The sequence below is a fragment of the Micropterus salmoides genome, unplaced genomic scaffold (genome assembly GCF_014851395.1).
Source record: "Micropterus salmoides isolate LMB-PRFRI ecotype aquatic unplaced genomic scaffold, ASM1485139v1 Ms_hic_scaffold_4, whole genome shotgun sequence".
NCBI lineage: Eukaryota > Metazoa > Chordata > Actinopteri > Centrarchiformes > Centrarchidae > Micropterus > Micropterus salmoides.
The window spans coordinates 1,079,972-1,094,135 of record NW_024043372.1 but is presented as its reverse complement, the minus strand read 5'-3'; the positions used below and the strand labels follow the sequence as shown (position 1 = coordinate 1,094,135).

At 43.2% G+C, this 14,164-nt stretch overlaps 1 protein-coding gene across 1 annotated transcript in view; it reads left to right on the top strand.

Moving 5' to 3' along the window:
• Nucleotides 1–14,164, top strand: part of dag1 (dystroglycan 1) — a 53,267-nt gene that overhangs the window by 17,819 nt on the left and 21,284 nt on the right. Inside the window, exon 2 of the mRNA XM_038695816.1 lies at nucleotides 6,922–7,664. Within this exon, the coding sequence (XP_038551744.1) occupies nucleotides 7,245–7,664 (420 nt within the window). The 5' untranslated portion in view covers nucleotides 6,922–7,244. The remainder of the gene's footprint in view (nucleotides 1–6,921; nucleotides 7,665–14,164) is intronic.

Below are 14,164 nucleotides of genomic sequence, written 5' to 3'. Positions count from 1 at the left end.
TATAAATTAAACTCCAGCAGTTTATACAAGTACAGCTGGGACATTTGTTGTTTGACAGAAATTTTATTGACACTTATTTTGATCGTTTAAGAAAAACATTTCCAGCTTCACAAATGTGAAAATGTGAAGTTTTGTTAATAATGTTGAGGTTTGGACTGTTGGTCGGACTGACAGAACTTTGTGAAGGCGTCACTTTGGGCTCTGGGTAACTGTGACGGCATTTCTCACTATTTTCGGAATTTTAACAATCGATTTATGGAAAAAATAATCAGCTGATTGATCCATAATGAAAAAAGTCATTAACTGCAATCTGATACAAAACAGTTCAACCTCAACCAACAGCCGGAAAATCCTGTTTTTACATGAAGGCATGAGGAATAATAAATCTTAGGTGTCAATTACGCTGGGGACGAAAAATGGTTACAAATGTTCTAAAAAATAGCTGCCGACAAGAAATGTTCAATAAAAAATGTATAGGTTTCGAGAGAGGTTTATTTGCGCAACAAGAAAACATGAAATGCAATGGCAATATAGAAGAAGAAACAAATGTGCGTTGTTCAACATAAAGAAACTTCAGCTGCAGTAAATTCCATTTTCACCTGAATCCTGTGCTTCCTTTACATAAATAAAAACATTCCCACCATAAATTGGCGCAGAACATGTCTCCAGAATGCAGGAACTTAAGTGTTTAATGCTCAACACCTTCTGGGGGAGACCGCCCACTCATATATTTCATCACTGTTTCTTAAAAATAGTGTTCAAGCGTCTTCTCATCTCATGAGCTTGAAGCGTTTGATCGCCCCTCTAATCTGTGTTGAAAAGTGGCGGGGACATAAGGGCTCAAAGCCTACTGCTATAACCGTCACAGGGGAGATTTTCTTTCTGCTTTGAGTACTTTTATTACTTTAAGGGCATTTTCCTGACTGTAAGCAGTACTGTGCAGTACTTTTACACACATGTTTTTTCAGTGAGGTATCAGTACTTTTACTTCAGTCAAGGATCTGAATACTCTCCCAGATTTCTTCTACTCAAACCTTCCAGGATGAGCCCGACACCCCCCGATGTGTGGTATCTGTGTCGTGATGGATCGTATTTACATCGGCGCCCCAAACGGCGGCCCGGCCCAGAGTCCGCTGCGAGGAGATGTTTTATGAGGCAGGTTCACATCTGCTTCCAGCTGTCCGTCACACGCAGACTTCCTCCTTGTATCAAAGCTGTGGCGGCTGAGGAGTGGCCGGAACTTCCCGCCTCCACTTGTTATTTCTGTCAGCTGGGTTTGTGGTTGTTGTTCTGATAACTTCTCAGAACCCTGTGTTTTCATGGACTTATTTCTTGGTGCCTGCTGTTCCCCTGACTCCCACCGCGCTGCTCTTTTGTTCCGCTCTGATCTCTCCTGTGCGCTGCCTGCTTCCTGAACCAGGATTTGATCTGATTGTGGAATCAATAAGCTGTTAATTCAGCGAGCGGATCTTTTTTTTTCTCAGCTTACATGTGATCATCGTTTCATTATACGTCCTGTTATCTGCGTTCCTCCTCTGCTCTCTGAACATGCTTCAGAATTCGCCGGGTCGTTCTGGACGAGCTGGTTCGGCGTTGGCGCGGCACACGGCTCTGGAGCCACTGGGGGTTAAGAGTTATCACATTCGATATCGATAATTATCACCGTATATATCAAATCATTATTTTGCTTTTGCTCCTGAGTGAACATTGAAGAAACCAGAAGGTTAATTATGTGGTTAAAATTTTCTTTATGGTCAGAACGTGACAAAAACTCGATGCCAAACAGTGGATCACTTCACAAACCTGAGGTAGAAAACAAATAAGTGCTAATTAAACCAAATATTTATTGATGGTCAACTGAACGTTTATTATATTGTTATTGAGGAAAATTAGATTGTGCCAGCCCCAGTTAAGAGTCTTGCTCAGGGACACTTTGGATGTGTCTGGTGAGGGACTCTGAAAACAGGAGTGTGTGCAATCACTGCGACCTGCACGGCGTCGGCGTCACCTGTCAGTCTGGGAGCTTCCTCGGGAGCGTCCCGTTTTAGAAACCCCCCCCAGTGTTTGTCAGGCCGCTCCCGTCCCATCTGAGCCAATAATAGAGGCGTCAGCTGTGACTTTGGGCGAGTGAGAGGTGACGGGAGGAAGAGGAGTGAAAGTGAGACTGAAGGAGGGAACAACAGAAGAGTGGACTGTAAAGTGTTGCAGCCTCAACAAGCGCTCTCTGATTGGCTACCGTGGGGACATTTCTGTCCTTTAATTGGCCGCTGACTTGCGTTTCTGTGTCCTCATAGGTTGCTCAGGGGAGTTCCAGTTTTAGACTTTTACAGTGTGCCACATGCGTATGGAAACGCACACAACATGGGTCATGAAGTCAGAAGTTTCCGTGCTTTATTATTAACGAGCTTTATTATCACAATCTGGACCACAAGACACCACAAATGTTCATAAATCCACAGTGAACATCCACTCGCTTTTACAACAAGTTGATAAACTGCTGTTAGATTATTGTTGTTAGATTGCACACTTTAAAGTGTTTTTCAAGTGTTGATCTTCTTCTCATTCTAGCATAAGTATAATCGTGTCTACTTGTGTAATGATTTCAGCTCTAATGAATATAGTATATTGTGGCAATATTGTATCAATACACATCAAGTATCGATTCTTTATTATATCAATTGTACGTGAGAATTTATTTTTTTCCTTTGGGGACACAATTTAAAGTTGGTAAAAAGGTAATAAATTCCAATACATCACAATATTGCGAAAACTTTGCAAGAAAAAATTGCAAGAAAATCGAATCGTGACAGTAGTATCGTGATAATATCGTATCGCGGGGCCTCTGGTAATCAACCCCCCCCCCCCCCCCCCCCCCCCCCCGTATTTTGGGATTTTGGTGCTGTACGATATTTTCCAAAATAACATATATGGCCTTTGGAAAGTCTAACGACACACATGGGCGTTTCCTGTATCAGACCAGCGACAGGCTTACCAGATGTTACGTAAGTCACGTGAAGTTTAACTCGTGGAAAACCGTGTAAAATAAATAAATAAATAAAACTCCACATTTACTTACTAGCCGTCCTCCTGTGTGAAAGTCCTGAGTTTGCCTAGTCCTAGTTCTAACGCATCTTCTTACTTCCTCCGTTTAAACCGTCCTACGGCCACTAGAGGTCACTAAAAAGGTAAACATGGGTCACAATAAGCACGTGCTATGAACTTTTACTAAACTATAATGCCTTCAGATGGAGGACGGTTTGTCCTCTCGGCGCCGGCCTGTGTTTGCGACTTGTTGCCTCCTGTTGAGCACTCTCCCCTTGTGAAATCAGAAACTGTGCACCCCCCCCCCATCGCCTGCCTTTCATCAGACCCCGGTGACGGCATTAAAGTGTCGCGGAGAAGTTGAAACGTGTTTTGGGAGTGTAGTCTGCAGAGAGGCATCATGGGAAGATCACAGCTTCTGAAGGAACGCTGGGCTTTTTGTGGGTTCACAATATCCCTGTTTCCCAGCAGATGAGCACCTGTTACACGTTCTTAAAGCAGTACATCTCCTGTGTATCTACTTGCAGCAGTTTAGATGATATAAAAGAGCAGATCCCGACATTTGAAAGGCTCTTAATTGTCAGCTGATAGGCTAAATGATTAATGATTGTTGATTGTCGTATCATTCAGAGTTCAACACACTGCACAGATTATTACTCTTCAGATGAAAAGGGATCACTGCTGCCGACCGTCAGGACATTCTGTAAGCTTGTAAATGTTGCAGGGTAACGAGGCATGAAACGTACCTCAGCTGTGTTTGGACACGAGGCGTCCCCCCTGTTATTAACTCAGGATGGGAAATGTATGTGCGCTTGGCTAACTATAGATCTCATAGATCAGATTTTAAACAAACGGTCCTGTTCCCTCTTTCCTTTTAGCCCTGTGTCTCATCCCAATCACCCCCCCCAGAGGAAGAGAGACTGGTAAAAGCATGCAAGTGTCCGGTTAACAGTTTATTTATAAAGATGTCCTCGCAACCTGAGAGTGGAGATTGGGTGCAGCAGGGGAGCTGGTGTCACGTCTGGATATTTATTTTTATCTCTGAGCAGCAGCCGGAGTCTCAGTGAGAACGTATGGTGTTATCACTGAGTCTCGCTGAGGACCTGCATCTTTGTAGTACTTTACATGTACTGCGTGTATTACTGTGTGTATTACTGTACGTAATCAGTACGGTGCTTCATGTTCACACCAAATCAGAAACAGCTTGGAAAAGATGGAGGTTTGTGTGTTTTTTGGTGATTCCTCGTCTCAGGTTGTTTTATTTGAAGTATTTTAGTAGGCCAGAGGAAAAATTAATAAAGTAAACAGACTTCTGTGCGACCCCCCCCCCCAACTTTACTAAAAGCTAAATAGCTGAAGATCATTCCTTATTTTTTAAAAGTGGGTTTGATGTGACGTCTCGCCGTGTTCTCGCCTCGTCTGCTGCCACTACACTTCCATTGCTGTTGGGTTGTTTTGCAGAGCGTTGCCTCATTTCTTTTAGCGACGCAGCTCCTGTGGTTTTAGGAAAAAAAAAAAATCAATTAACCTGCAGGATTCAAGAAAACCATCAGCTTACATAGAAAACACTGCGAGAAACGAGGCCTCAGCAAACACGGCGGCGAGGTGGTTTTGTAGGCAGCTACTTTCAAGCTCTCAGTCGAGCACACTACCTTTGTGTTCAGTCAGAAACCCACTCTATTAGTCTGACAAGCACCAATTTAATTATCCCAAATACAACATGAAGCCAATTATGAAGGAGTTTGTTTTTGAACACGCTGCTCAGCTTTTCTGGATTTCCTGTTTCAGTGTGAGGAGCATCAGAGGAGTTCCTAAAAAAAGTCACAATCCTTGTGTTTCCTCAGCTCATCAGCACCCAAAATAAATGCAAAGCTCAGATCTGAGTGGCTTTTAATTTCCCTGTGAACAACATGTGGGAAACTCCTCCGGACAGTCGCCTCCGCCTCCGTAAATCTCAGCGCTCGCTGGTTAGGTAATTGCAGGGCAGAAAGAGGCTCTGAAAGACCCCGGGGCCAATAGGAATGCAGTCACACAGACAACGTTAAGTGCTTGTTCGAGACAAAGGTGTCGCCATGGCGCCTGGTGAACTAGTTCAGCCCGTGCAAACAACCCGAGTCTCCACCCCCACAAACTGGCCCCAGCTCCCTCGGCTGAATGCTAGAGGACCCACAAATTCTTTGCTGAAACTCGCCATGTCGCTTATGTGTAACAGCATCTCTCCGTGGTAGTTCTTTGATGTTTTCGACCAATCAGGAGGCACGTGGCGAGGCAGGTGTCTCTTTTCCTGTCCTCTCTGGGTGTTTTTGTGTGTCCTCTCCCTGTCCTGAACGTCTCTCGTGTGTCTCTCCGTCATCAGGTGCCGTGTTTGGGGGCAGCGTTGTAAAGTGTCGAGGTCACGACAGCTTTCTCGCCTTCGTGTCCATCTTTCTCTTCTTCATCCAGCAGCATGGGCGCTCCCTCGCCATTGTCACGCGGTGAATAGACAGGCTGTAGTTTTGGACAAGTGGAGAAGAGGGACATAAAATAAAGGCCTTGAAAGTTTTGGAGACTTGAGACAGGCCTTAAGCCTCTGGAGGATCAGGGAGGGCAGGAAGAAGCTAGAAAATGGTTTGGAAAAAGAAATCTGAGCAAGGTAGATGAGACAAAATGTAAAAGTAGAAGACACCCTGAGACAGAGAGAAGAAAGGAGAGAGAGAGTAGCGTTAAAAAGAAAGAGAAGTAGATGACAGCCTGAGCAACAGTGAAAAAGCAATAAGGGGAAATGGGAGGGATGTTGCCCTCGGCAGTGCAGTTGAAGGTAGCCTACATGAAAGGGATGGAGATTATCCCTGGCAGCCATCTTGGACTACTTTCAAGAGGGCTCGGTGAAACTTTTTAACGCTCCAAATAGTGAGCAGAAATAATTCCGAGGTGGCATCAATGAAAAAATAAATTTCAAAGTGTAAACATCTTGACTTTCACCGAGCTGAAAAGGTAAAAGTTGTAGAGGAGAGAAGAATTGGAGTTGGAGCTGTTTTACCTCCTGAAGTCGACTCTTTGGATAAAAGCTTTAGCGGCGGGGGGGTGGGGGGGGTGTGCTTGTGATTAAAAGCAAAGTTTTGTCCGAAGGTGATGCACGGCAAGGTCGAGGTGGCGGCAACAAAGGGTCTTTTTGAGTTGGTCAGAAGCTACCTGGGAGGCCGTGTGGTGTTGTTGGCGGAGAGCTCCTGCGGCGATTTCACTTTCTCTGCTGCGGGGCAAAAAGCAGTCACAGCGGGGCTCTCTCGCTCACTCTCTCCCCCTCTCTCTCTTTTGCTTTCATTCTTTATTCCTGTTTTCCGTCTATCTCTTTCTCTCTTAACGAAAGCCCTTCGGTGGGGGGGTGGGGGGGATCATTTGTGTCGTATAACACACACACACAGTTGCACAGGAGGGGATCCTCTCCTCCATGAAAGAGCTGTATGAATAACAAACCCCTGAGTTCAGCCCTCCACACCGACAATGGCCGTGCACACACACACACCTGCGCACACACACACACACTCAGCCTGACCCCTCTCACAATAGAGCAGGCATGCATTCATTAGCGGTTCCAAGAAAAGCTTTGACTGGTTCAGCATTGTTGGCTAATCCAAGGTCCCACCGTATATCACCTCCACATCTATCCGTCTTACTCTCTCTCTCCATCACATCTCTGTCAAACTGTCTCTCTCTCTCTTTTATTCCCCGTCCACGAATCAGTTTAAGGGGCTGAACTTATCGAGAGGATTGACTTTAGATTCAGCGCGAGGCGCTTTAAGTCGACGCGGTGACGAGTATTGAGTGGTTGGAAGCGTCTGGAAGCATCTCCCCTGACCATGTCCTCTGTCTTTCTCTCTCTTGTTGTCTGTCTCCTCACAGATCTCAAAGGCGCTCGGCACAATGGGGCTCCTAAACCTCTGAGGGCCGAGCACAAAAGCACCAGGGGGAAGAGGACGAATAAAAGCCAAGGGAGGAGGGAAGACGAGGACAAAAGAGGAGGAGGCGGAAGAGGAGAAGGAGGGAAGAGTCTTGCCCGGCGCCAGCCAAGCAGGAGTGGGCGGAGAAGGAGAAGGAGGGAGGGAGATTTGAAAGGAGGGATTTGCTCTATCTGTCGGGGGTGCATGCTTCCCCCTCTCCCACTTAGACATCCTCCTTTTTATTTTTGTTTTCTGCATCAGTGACAGGCCGACAAAAGGCAAAGAATGCGTAATAAACTAAGTTTGGGATGCCTCGGGGCGAGCAGGGGCCTCGATGTGAGACTACCCAGGACTAGAGCCTTGCTGCTGGGCTTGCTTCTCGCCGCAGCGGGCTGGCTCCCTCCGCCGGCCCACGCAGAGGTGGAGATCAACGTGCTGGGCGAGATGGTGTACGTGGAAGAAGGCGAGAGGGGGGGCGGAAGGAGCGAGCTGGAGGCCTCCATGCACTCCTCCTTCATTCAGGACTTCCAGGAAGCGACCGAAGGTATCCGGGCGATGGAGGATGTCGCAGGTGAGGCCGCGGTGACTGGGCAGAACATGGCCGCACCCACCGCCTTCCCAGACTCCTCGGCGGTGGTGGGTCGGATCTTCCAGATGAAGGTGCCAAACAAGATGGAGGATGTTTACCTGGGTGATATTGTCAAGGTGAGTCCCAGCGTCGGCACTTTCTCCTCACTAACTAACACTTGTGTTGGGCTAAAATCGGCTTCCTTATTGTTTGCACTCCCGCTGCTCCGTGAGAACATTTACTAACAACAATAACTGCAAAACCTGTTTTTGTCCTTGAAATGGCTTTTCTTCTGATTACTGATGAAGGTGGTTTATATAGATGTTTTATATGCAGGTGGGGCTGCATTAAAAGAAAGAAGAATTACTAAGAAGAAGAATTAAACGGCAACAATATCCAGTTATTAATCCAAATACTGCTGCGTTACCAGAACGCCTCTTGTTTTGTTGTCCTTGACGTGTATGCACCGCTGCGCTGCAGGTCAGCGGCAGTTCAGGTCAGCTGTTAGCCAAGAAGCTAAAGGACGAATGGAGAAGGAGGGAGAGGGGCGTTCTTCCCACAGCTGGAAGTATTGCTGTTACTGTGTCAGTCTAAGATGCAAAGAACTGTGTCGTCCGTTGTAAAGTTTTTGTGATTAACCAGAAGCTTTCAGCCGCTAACAATTCTACTTCTGCTTTACTGAAGCAGCATCTGAAGCAGCACATATCCTATACTGTACAGCAGGGGTCAGCAAATAAGTCTGGGGCCAAATGTTTGTCATTAGATGGCGCGCCAGAGGATCGTCAATTGACCATTTAGATTTCAACATTTACTGTGTGCGATTAGCTCAGTTGGTCGTGCACAGGACTCCCGTTCAGAGGGTTGTGTGTTAAATCCTCACTGGCTGCTTAAAGTATTTTTTCTTCCCTTTTCAACAAACTGATTGTGACCTTTGGAGCTTGTTTTCATTTGCCCAGAATCTCCAGGCAGATAAATTTCCTGCTTTTTTCATTCAGGGGAATCTGATCTCACGTTTTTCAGAGGCGTGTCAAGTAAGCCAGAGACTCTTTTGAATTTCCTTCAGAACTTTTCAAAGTAAAAGCTCCCAATTAAACACGACATAAAGTACTGCTGCAAAAATGTGCTCACACTTATTCTGTAGGCACAATCACTTAAGAGGAAGTGATTATGTGAGTAACTGTTGCTGTCTGCTGACTGAGATCTATTTCAGCACCAGCCGCTATAATAATTTTTTGGCTGCTATCAAAGTAATGGGGCCGCCTATTGCCGACTACTGCTGTACAGAATCATCTGCTCTGAGAGGCTGCAGTTTAGTCATTGAAAGAAATATAGTAACATGACGAGTAAAGTAACTAGTTACTTTTAATACCCAATAATAAGTAAACTCACAACTAAAACGGAACTTGTTACGATTCCTGAGTAACTTGCTGAACTCTATGCAGTCTACTGTGCATATATTTTATAAAATTCTTTTTGTTTGACAAAAGTTACAGAAATGTAAGCTGTCCAGCACAGTGACATTATTTTCTGTTACTTCCTGTCACGCATCTTATTCACAAACCTTTTGGGACAGAAAGTCAACATCAATCATGGAGTCATCATGAAGTACTCACAATGTGATGTTTTTTTTTTTTTTTTTTTTAAGCATCTCCATGACTCCAAACACATCACGGGGGGTTTAGGGTCCACTGTTACATAGTAGGGGTGGGAATCACCAGAGGCCCTACAATATGATATTATCACGATACTTCTGTCACGATAAGATATTGCCACAATACGATATTACCACGATAAGATATTGCCACAATACTTTGGTCACGATATGATATTACCACGATACGATATTACCACGATAAGATATTGCCACGATACTTCTGTCACAATATGATATTACCATGATACGATATTACCACGATAAGATATTGCCACGATACTTCTGTCACAATATAATATTACCATGATACGATATTACCACAATAAGATATTGCCACAATACTTCTGTCACAATATGATATTACCATGATACAATATTACCACGATAAGATATTGCCACGATACTTCTGTCACAATACAATATTACCATGATACGATATTACCACGATAAGATATTGCCACAATACTTCTGTCACGATATGATATTACCACGATACGATATTACCACGATAAGATATTGCCACGATACTTCTGTCACAATATGATATTACCATGATACAATATTACCACGATAAGATATTGCCACGATACTTCTGTCACAATACAATATTACCATGATACGATATTACCACGATAAGATATTGCCACAATACTTCTGTCACGATATGATATTACCACGATACGATATTACCACGATAAGATATTGCCACGATACTTCTGTCACAATATGATATTACCATGATACAATATTACCACGATAAGATATTGCCACAATACTTTGGTCACGATATGATATTACCACGATACGATATTACCACGATAAGATATTGCCACGATACTTCTGTCACAATATGATATTACCATGATACAATATTACCACGATAAGATATTGCCACGATACTTCTGTCACAATACAATATTACCATGATACGATATTACCACAATAAGATATTGCCACAATACTTTGGTCACGATACGATATTACCACGATAAGATATTGCCACGATACTTCTGTCACAATACAATATTACCATGATACGATATTACCACGATAAGATATTACCATGATACGATATTACCACGATAAGATATTGCCACAATACTTCTGTCATGTACCGATATTACCACAATACTTCTGTCACGATACGATATTACCACGATAAGATATTGCCACGATACTTCTGTCACAATACAATATTACCATGATACGATATTACCACGATAAGATATTACCATGATACGATATTACCACAATACGATATTACCACGATACTTTGGTCACGATATGATATTACCACGATACGATATTACCACGATAAGATATTGCCACAATACGATATTGCCACGATACTTTGGTCACGATATGATATTACCACGATACGATATTACCACGATAAGATATTGCCACGATACTTTGGTCACGATATGATATTACCACGATAAGATATTGCCACGATACTTCTGTCACAAACGATATTGCCACAATACGATATTACCACGATACGATATTACCACGATACTTTGGTCACGATATGATATTACCACGATACGATATTACCACGATAAGATATTGCCACAATACGATATTGCCACGATACTTTGGTCACGATATGATATTACCACGATACGATATTACCACGATAAGATATTGCCACGATACTTTGGTCACGATATGATATTACCACGATAAGATATTGCCACGATACTTCTGTCACAAACGATATTGCCACAATACGATATTACCACGATACGATATTACCACGATACTTTGGTCACGATATGATATTACCACGATACGATATTACCACGATAAGATATTGCCACAATACGATATTGCCACGATACTTTGGTCACGATATGATATTACCACGATACGATATTACCACGATAAGATATTGCCACGATACTTTGGTCACGATATGATATTACCACGATAAGATATTGCCACGATACTTCTGTCACAAACGATATTGCCACAATACGATATTACCACGATACGATATTACCACGATAAGATATTGCCACAATACGATATTACCATGATAAGATATTGCTACAATACTTCTGTCATGTACCGATATTACCACAATACTTCTGGCACAATACAATATTACCACGATACTTCTGTCACGATACGATATTACCAAGATACTTTTTTTTATTGCGATTTTAAACATATTGTGATGTATTGGAATTTATTACCTTTTTTCCAACTTCAGATTGTGTCTTTTTTTCTAGTGCACTGAAAAAGCAACTGGTTTTATTATTATAGTACCAAAAAAGTAAAATTCTCACATACAATTTATATAATAAAAGATCGATACGACCATATGTCGAAACAATATCACCATGAAAAATATCGCGATACTATGCTGTATCGATCCTCCCCCCCACCCCACCCCTACTACTTTTAATGAAGCAGCCACATGGCGGCGGCGGCGGGGAGCTTAAGACTCAGTGAGCGAGTCGACTCCAGAGGAATAACACTCTATGTGCCTGAAAGGACGCAGCCGTGTCACCACCGGCCCGGAGGAAACCCAGTGAAAGCCATTTGGAGCAAAATGCCCTTTTTTAATTGCCCTGCGTTTCCCACAATGGCCAATTTTCTGTAATATATGTAGCCTCATATCTTAACGGGGGGCTTTAGTAGCATCGCCCTCCCTCTCTCCTTGCTTCTCTTTCCGGCCTTCCTCAGTCTAATCCCCCGTTCATCCTTCTCTTCTCCTAATGTCAGTTCCTCTCCTCCTTTTTATACTCGGTTTAACTCACCCTTCTCCATCTTTGCCTCCATGTCTACACATACTTACTATACTCTCACACCCAGTGTTGTTTCTCTCCGCTCCCTGCCCTGCTATCCATCCTCGCTCTCACTCCCCCAGGCTAAACCTTTAATATTGTACACTCCCTTCCTTCCTGCCCTTCATCTTCCTCGCATCATCTCCAGCCAGCCATCGCTCTAATCTCGCTATCCGTCCATTCTGCTGTTCATCCATCCCCTCCCCCCTTTCTTCTTTTTTTTTCTTATTACACCATCTTCTCTCGTTCCCCCTTCCTCCATCCTTACGTTCACTCTTCCTCCCTCCCCTCCTCGCCCCTTTATCTCCCTCTATCACCTCCCAGCCTTTTAATATCCTATCGCTTGCTCCCTCTCCTCTCCCCTTGCCTCCGTCCCTCTTTTGCTTTTAAGTCCTATCTCTCCCTCCACATCCTTCCCTCCCTTCGCTCCTTTCTTCCACCCGTCACATCGCATCAGATCATATCAATCAAGCTCCCCGGTGACGAGCCGCATGAAAACGCACTCATACTTTTAACTGCTGTAATAAAACCCAGTGTCACTACACAGGGGAAGGTTGTTTCTACACACGTATTTAAAAAGAGGACTGAATAAAAAGGATTCACAGAGGTCTTAAGTTTGGCCGTATATTTTGCAGCAGCAGTTACCAAACGGCAGATTTAATTTCCTGCTCTTCAGGTTTGCATGAATCTTAATGTTTGTCTGTTTGCAGACGGCGAGTCGAGGCTGTTTGCAGGATTTCAGCTGATCGGGTCTGACTCGCTGTGGCTCGCTGGCACTCAGCTGGCGCCGTGTGTGTTCTGTCTGCGTGTTTAAAGGGATATGATGTATATTTCGCGTGACAGTTGATACAGAGACGCCAGTCTTTTTCCACCATAGTTTCAAAATGAACCGAAAACATATTAACAAGACCGTAATGTTGTGTTTTGCGCCGCTACTGTAAACTCGCGCACTCGCACACTGGTGTCCAACTCGAGGCCACCACTTTCCTTTGCAGGTAATTACGCTAATGTTAACTAAGGGTTTGAACCAAAACAGCGGTCGAGCTAGTCGCTAAATTTGGAGTGAACACGTATTAGAGCCTTTATGGTAAATGCAGTTGAAGAGAGCAGAGCGGGCTGACAGGCAGGGTTATTTTCTCACTTTACAAAGTGTTACAGTATGAGAGTTTTACGTAAAGAGAGGCTATTACGTCTTAATTGTACGCAACACAATTTACAATATAATTGTGAATGTTGCGCGAAGATGGAGGATACACATGTGACAAAGTCCGGTTTTCAAAATAAGGTTGTAACACGACATATACAGTATGGATATAAGATTAATTGGATTATATCCACAGGAAGTATAAAACATGTGTCCATTAAAAGTAAAATTAAATGTTAGGGAAATTATTCCTTGATTTTAGGTTGCTGGAAAAACATTAAATAAATTAGGTTGACTTTTTTGCTGTTTCATCACCATTTATATCTATTTTTGTTTTTTTATTTAACCAGATGATCTCATCAAGATTTAAAACCTCTTTCTCAAGAGAGACCTGGCCAAAATGGCAGCATATTAACAGTGCACAGTTACAAATATGAACACCAAGCACACGCACAACAACAAGGAACATTTAACAAGACCCTTAAGATACATAAACAAACATTAGACTACTTAAAAGTACAATTTATACATACCGTAGGTTTAAAGGATTTATTTTAAAATATATCTATGCAGTGTGTTCATGATTTTCAAATTGTTTACTAGGCCACAAAATTCTTAACAAGAGTTGGAAGTTCTCCGTAGATCTATCCTCTTTATTTTGCTTTTAAAGTGCACCAAATTAATGCACTTAACTTTAAAATGCACAAATTATTCTTAAGGGGGGGCTGCCCAGCTCATGTAAGCGTGGGGTGGTTGAAATAAAACGTGGTTGCGGAGGTCTGTTTTTGGGTTTGACCCTGCTCTCTGCTGAGGCTGCAGCTAACCATTATTTTCTCGATTAATCGATTAGTTGTTTGGTTTATAAAATGCCAGAAAATGTTCAGGATGATGTCCTCAAATGTCTTGTTATATCCGCAACCCAAAGATATTCAGTTTACTGTCTCAGAGGAGGGAAGGAACCTGAAAATATTCAGCTTTAAGAAGATGGAGTCAGAGAATTTGAACTCAAGCCGATTATCACAATAGTTGGCGACTAATCAATTA